General features: G+C 48.9%; 1 protein-coding gene across 1 annotated transcript; it reads right to left on the bottom strand.

The window, feature by feature from the left end:
- Window positions 1-2,264: 2,264 nt before the first annotated feature.
- SPRY4 (sprouty homolog 4 (Drosophila)) lies at window positions 2,265-3,173 on the bottom strand. Its single transcript, XM_006891120.1, has one exon. The coding sequence runs from the start codon at window positions 3,159-3,161 to the stop codon at window positions 2,265-2,267; it is 897 nt and encodes a 298-aa protein (XP_006891182.1). The 5' UTR covers window positions 3,162-3,173.
- Between the last annotated feature and the right edge of the window lie 3,586 nt (window positions 3,174-6,759).

The following is a 6,759-nucleotide window of genomic DNA, read 5'->3' as shown; positions in this document are numbered from 1 at the left end:
GTGTGTGTGTGTGTGTGTGTGTGTGTGCACGCGCGCTCGTGTGCATATGCAGCTTATATGTCAGTTCTCCACAGAACGGGCCTGTAGACCAGGATTACCAAAGTGCAATTCACCACTGGGTCTAGTTTCCCAGGGCAGGTGACTTGAGGGCAGAGCCCTGGGAAAGCTGGCCGGTCTTGCTGGAAAAGCCCATGTGCATTCATTATGTTGGCATTAGCCTCCACACACCTATTCTGAAGACATCTGGAGTCCCTTCTATACACATCTGATACATTCAAATTAGTAGTAAGTGGTTGGCTGAATGTGTTTCTCTACCATCCTGATTTGTGCAAGGACATCCATCCATCTGTCCATCAGGGCTATGGCAAGGGTAGCTATGTGAATCAGCCTTAGAAAATGTAGATGCAGTTTTTCATATTTGCCTTTTACAAAGCTAGCAAATGTTACATAAATAAAGCCTAAAATAATAAGACCTCCCTCCTATCCTCCAATCAATAAATATCTATGGTTACAATTAATTTATTCTAAATCATAAGGTGTCACTATTACTCCAAAAAGGGAGGGAAGGAGAGGAAAGAGGGGGAAAAAAATCCTTGATAAGTGTTGGATACATGCCAATTATAGTTATCTGCCTCCTCGGTTCCTTCCCGGAGGCAGCTCTGTCACTACAAAACAAACTGGAAATGCTACAAATGCCCTGCCTAACACGCCTCCAATTTCACCTGGGGTAGGCTCTTCTGACCCAGGCCACTTCCTCTAATTAGAGGGGGGAGCAAAATACCACACAAAACAAAGACCCAGCATAATAGCTGGGGAGGAAGGACCAGACACACGACAACTTTTGCATGCAACAAGTACCTACCCACTGGACGTGCTGCACCTTCTGGGTCCTTTAGCACCTTGAGAGAAAGGGTTGCTATATCTTTGGGGGCTGCCAGGGGGTGGTGTGCCCATGCACAGAAGCAAGGCTCAACCTCAGGTGCACCCAGAGAATCTTTCCCCATCCTCGCTCTTTTGATTCCCCCACTGGGACTTCCTAACACTAAAATAGACTCTTGTCACCATCTCTCTATTTACATTAAAGATAGACACATCACTATACACAAAAGGCTATGAGAGCAAGCAGCAGCAGAAGAGAAGAAACCCAAACCCAGCCCAGCTTGACTGTCATTCTGCCAATGGGAGGTGCTGTCTCTCTTCTTTGCTGTTAAAATCCTCTTCTCAGTAGGGAGGGGAATCGTGTTCCTTGAGGTTGCTTGTCCCCCAGATTTTAAAATCAGCCCTTCCTGGGGGTGGCCCAAAAGGAAACAAATGTTTTCTATTCTTTTTTTTTTTTTTTTTAAACACCGTCAGCATCTGGTTTAATTATTCTATAAAAACGTTAACGACTGGATCCAGAGACCACAGCCTCAGACTCATTGGCAAAATGATATTTGGTCTCGGAGTTTGCTGCCCTGGCCTTCTCTACCCACAAAGTCTCTGGAAAGATCTAGGGCAGAGAGAACTCAGGACACATAGAGGGCAGGTAAGTCTGTAACTCAGAAAGAACCGAAGGATGGTGTTAGGAGTGGCACACCCTCAGGAGTTAGTGATGTAGCTGGAGGGAGGGCTGCACGGTGGACTGGGTCCTAAGTCAATCCTGTGTTTCCAGGAAGGAGTGAGGCTCGGTCCCTGGATTCGCCGTCCCCTGTTGCCTTCCAAGTTTGTACATCATGGGCTGCTAGGGTCAGCTACTTTCCCAAGATGTCAAGGGCAAACTGGGGTTGGGGAGAGCAGGAAGAAAAGGGACAGAAGTCAAGGCTCCAGGTCTTTGAAAGGTACCCTGGCCACTTTGTCAGGCAGCCAGCAACTACTGAGCCAAAGAGAAGGGGAAAGAGGAAGGGAGGGAGGAGGCACTGGGAAGGCATTCAAGCAGCTACAACTTCCGGATGTGTCCACATCTGTGTTCAGTCTTCTGAAAAAGGAAAAAAATATCCCAGCCCACCCCCTCCAAAATCACACCCCAAATCCTGCCACTGTCTGCTTGATACGAAGTTCCAGGACCCTGGGGAGAAAACAAACACCCCAGTGCTTCTGTATCCTTTTAGGGTCTAAGAGTCGGCTGATGGTGGCCTCCATTTCTGCCGAAGATGGGGGTGGGAACTAGGGTGGGCGAGGAAAGGTGGCCTACAGGAGGCTAAAGCCTCTGGCCTCACTGTGGTCTTCTCAGATGTCAGAAGGGAACCAAGTTACCGTGGGGAGAGCTGGGGCTTTGACCCAAAGCGTCAGAAAGGCTTGTCGGGTCTGCTGGCCTTGGCATCCCCGGCTGGCTTGCAGATGACGCTGTTCGTGTGCTTGCAGCGGCAGCCGGGGCGGCGCAGGCGGTCGTAGCCGCGCTGTGCCAGCTTCACGCAGCCCGTGGCGGGCAGGTAGCAGAGCAGGCAGGGCAGCACCAAGGAGAGGGCGCCCATGAAGGACCAGCGGGCGCAGCAGTTTGAGTGAGAGCAGGAGCAGGGGTGGTCTGCGCATGAGCCCTCATCGTCCTCGTTGGTGCAGTGGTAGAAGACGCCCTGCACCAGGCACATGCAAGTGCCGTAGTTGACCAGGGTCTGGGGTGAGCACAGACACTCCTGGTTGCAGACCCAGCAGGAGGGCAACGTCTGGGGGGACGCGCACTCCTTGCACTTACACTTCCCACAGGCCTCGCAGAGCAGGAAGTGCTTGTCCAGCTCAGGCGGGGCTGCAGGGCCCTTGAGGTCCAGGGGCTTGCAGTGGACTGCCTTGGGCTGGATGCGCACAGCTCGTGGGGAGGCCTGGTCAGCCACAGGCGGCGGTGCCATGTGGTCTAAGAGCCTCTGGTCGGAGGACGTGCTGCTGCTGCTGCTCACAGAGCTGGGGCGCCCGCTGAAGGAGATCCAGTGGTGGGTGACATCCTGGTCACAGCGGGACGGGGTTGGAGCCGGCTCTGAGGCCCCGCCCCGTGCGCGCTTGGGGCCGGCAGGGGGCGCCAGGCCCGGGTTGTCTATGTAGTCATTCTCCACGTGGCTGGTCTTCATCTGGTCGATGGACAAGATGGCCAGTGGGTGCTGGAGCCGGCTGTGGGGCACTCGGCTGTCAAGGAGGGGTTGGATCATGACGGAGCTGGGAGTCAACGGGCCACTCTGTGGGATCGGGGGCTCCATGGGGCTGGAGGTCCTGGAATGCTGGAGGAACAGGCTTCTTTCTAGGGGCCCTAGGGGTGGGGGTGGGGGGAAAAAGGAAAAAGAGAATGGATTCCAGCAGTCAGTATGTGGCCTGTCATCACTTCCCCATCAGCTCCCTGGGAGCACAGCTGAAATAGAAACAGATTTCCCCCCTCAGTTGGACTCACAAGCAACTCGTGGGACCTCAATGATTAACAAGGACAAGTGGTAGAAATAACACTTATTGAGCACTTATTATGTGTCAGGTACTCTCCTAAGCACCATACACAAAACCAGAGACTCTTCACAACAACTCTAAATAGTGACTACAATTATCCCCCTTTTCTGGAAAAACCAGCATTCCAAATAATGTGCCCCTCTTATGCAAATTAAAAGGAGTAATCATCAAGAACCCAAACTGAGCAAACCCACTGTCTGCTTTTGGAGATTACATATGCTCCTTACACACCTCCGAGCCCAGTGGCTATGAAAAGAGGATCTGGCAATTTGATCCAACTTAAAATTCTCACTGTTGCCTAGTAGTGTTGCCTTGAGTGTGTTCGTTAATCTCAACATATCAGTTTTGCAAAACTGCAAAATGGGCGATGGGGACAAAATTAGAAAATCCAATGCTCGTACCTGCCAAATTGCCTTGGCATTAAGCAACTGCTTAATCATTCATCACCATCACAGAGTTTAACAGCCAAGATTTCCTTAGAGTTAACAGTACCATATGCCATCATGGTGCTAGTGCCCAAGATAGCATGGAGTTGATCACAGGATCAACAAAAGCCTTTATTTCAGATGTTCACAGGGAAGAGAACCTGTACCTGAGACTCTGTGGGTTGGGGATCTGATTACCACCAATTCTAATAGCAGCAGCCTTCAATGGCGGGTTTCTCCTGGATAGGTGAGCTCCTGACAGCTTGGATGGGAAATCCTCTCAAGGGGCACTCACATCACCCATTTCCAAGTGCTGAGCTGAACATTCGGCTGAAATGCTATTTACTAGAATAGCTAAGCCAACCCTGGATCAGTTTCTAATTTCACCGAGAGTGCAATTTTAAGTTGGAATCCCGCCAGAGATTCAACTGCAGTGCCTGACACGGAACCCCAGGAAGTCACTTAAATCAAAGAGCGGAAACGGCTTGGTTCAAATTTAGAAAGTGCACATTGTTTTCTATTAGAAGTGCCATTTCCTAGCCTGCTGACCTTTACATTCGGAATTCAACTGGAGATCAATTTAAAGAAATAGAAACAGAAGGCCGAGACCTCTGTTCAAGGGGACACGATTTGGAATCCAAGGGAAAGATTTTTAGACTCTGGGAAGATTCCACCCTGAATTTTAAGAATCCCAAGGGAAACTGGGGTCAGGGGAAGGAGTAGAATAGCAGGGAAAGTTTTGGTGGTACTTGTTCCCCCCTTAAGGGACCATTGGATTAATTGTTATGAGGTAGGGTTACAGTAAATGCTTTTTCAAGATGCAAATGATGTTCTAATTAGGAGAACTGATCTTGCTCAGCTGCTATTACATTCATCATGCCTCAAAGGCGATGCTGAAATGGGGATGTGGGTAGGTTTCCACTTCAGTTAACCCATCTCCCTCCAGACTTGGACCACTCTAGGTTCATCAGAATATTCCAAGCATGGGAGAAAGAAATCCCTTTCTCTGGGATTCACCTACACTTACAAGAACTGAAAAGGAGTACAGAAGGGGGGGGGGAGAATTCAGGGTAACTTGGCATTATTCTTCACCTTTGGAGGACAATTGGGGGGGGGGGAATACAACTGGGGTAGGAGCACAAGTTTGCTTTGCAACCTGTCTGAAATACAGAGCTAGCTCTAGATAAAAAGTTGATGAAAAGGCGGTATGTTCCCAAAGATTCTCATCTGTCTATCATCTAGATTGGTAAGTGGGGGGTGGGGGGAAAGAGCATGAAGTTTTCTATAAAGTTCAATGCTCAGTCAACTGATATTTTCCATTCACACAGAGCATGAACTATTGGCTTTGCTCCCATGCCTCTACTTGAAAGATGCTGGTATTTCTTTACACACTGGGTTTGCCTTCTCTTATAAAAAGTCGGCCCATGTCCACGTTTCTTTCAGATGAAACCAGAGCATCACTATGCATGAGGGAGCTGTCCTGTGGCAAGGTTTGGCTCTGGGGTCTGGTAGATCTGTCGGGTGTTAGTTATTTGCTAAGCCAGCCTGTCTGTGGGGACTGTCATATAAGCACCTGTACAAAAGAGAGTTCTTTTCGCAAGGAACATGCTTGTTAGGGGGGGCAGGGGTTGGAGTTCAGAGGTTGTGCTCTCTCAAAATAAACAGATTTGGGATAAAAAGACTAAGGTCTACTAGCTCCAGTCCGAGCCCCGGAGCCTGTACTTGGAGATAATGTGTGTCAAGGCACAAGAATAGAATATACTGACAGAGGCATGAGACAAGACCACCTGTGCCAGGCAAGAGCAGATGCCTCAGCCAGAACCTGCAACCCTGTGAAAAAGAACACGATTCCAGCAGTGTAGATTAAGAATACTAGGGGTCTGCCAAAATAACACCAGTAGCACTTTGAGAATTGCATTGCCTCATGTCACTGGACTTTTGTCTCAAGATCAGAACTGGGACTTGCCAAGAGGAAAAAGGAGAGGTATTTCCCTTCCCCAAGCAGACCATCTACTCTCTGTCCAATTCTATAAAACCAGCCACATTTTATTGCTCTGGGATTTTAAAAGGCCTTGGAATTAAAGGACAGATTCCCAAATTCATGGAAAAGTCCCATCAGGAAGCCGGAATGGGAGCAGCCGCTGCTGGCAATGAAGATGCTGGCATTAACAGGCTCCCACCTCCCTGCAGAAGCAGCTGTCAACATCTGGGGCTGCTGCTGAGGCCAAAGAGTAGGAGGAAGCTTGGCCTACGGTGACACGGTTCTCTTAGGACCTGAAGCATCCAAGATGGCTTGAACATACATATTCTACAATGCATCTAAATTACCATAGCCCTGATCCAGGAAAGCTTCCAGCCACCAACTCAGCAAAAAACCAAAGGCTTGTTCAGAGTGTAAAAACTCAAACCTCCTCAGGCCTCATTAACAGGCACCCTCGAAAGGAGGGCCTGCCTTTTAAAGAGCCTTTGTTGAATTTATTTGACAATGAAAGCCAACTTCCAGAGCCACCTGTTAGATAACCCTTCAGCCTATCTAAATGATATCCTGAGGGGTGGGGGAGAGGAAATCCAACTCTCAATTGGTTTAGAAGATCAATCTCTGTACTCACTGGGACACACCCATCCTCTAGTCTGAAGCAATACTGATGACCTTAAGTGCAGTTTAATATGTGCTCAAGGCTTCCTCTGCAAGGAAGGAAGAGATTTATAATATAAATAGGAAAGAGGAGGCTTTGCCTCATTTAGGTTGTTTGGAGGAGACTGATGGCCAATTTGGAAGATTCTCTGGATAGAGACACAAAGCCAGCTCTCCAAGGTGCCACAGAAGCATCTCTGTTGAGTTTGACAATCTATGGGTGACAGGAAAAAAGGCAACAGCCCCATGCAAACATCTGGATAATTTCTACTATTATTAAAATGTTTCTGAGCAGGCAAA

This window comes from Elephantulus edwardii, unplaced genomic scaffold, assembly GCF_000299155.1.
Source record: "Elephantulus edwardii isolate Elephantulus edwardi_28Jun2011 unplaced genomic scaffold, EleEdw1.0 scaffold00095, whole genome shotgun sequence".
NCBI classification, from domain to species: Eukaryota; Metazoa; Chordata; class Mammalia; order Macroscelidea; family Macroscelididae; genus Elephantulus; species Elephantulus edwardii.
This window is presented reverse-complemented; position numbering and strand designations above follow the sequence as displayed.

Bases quoted from the DNA above. Each gene is read 5' to 3' on its own strand.
- SPRY4 (XM_006891120.1), bottom strand. From the start codon at position 3,161: ATGGAGCCCCCGATCCCACAGAGTGGCCCGTTGACTCCCAGCTCCGTC.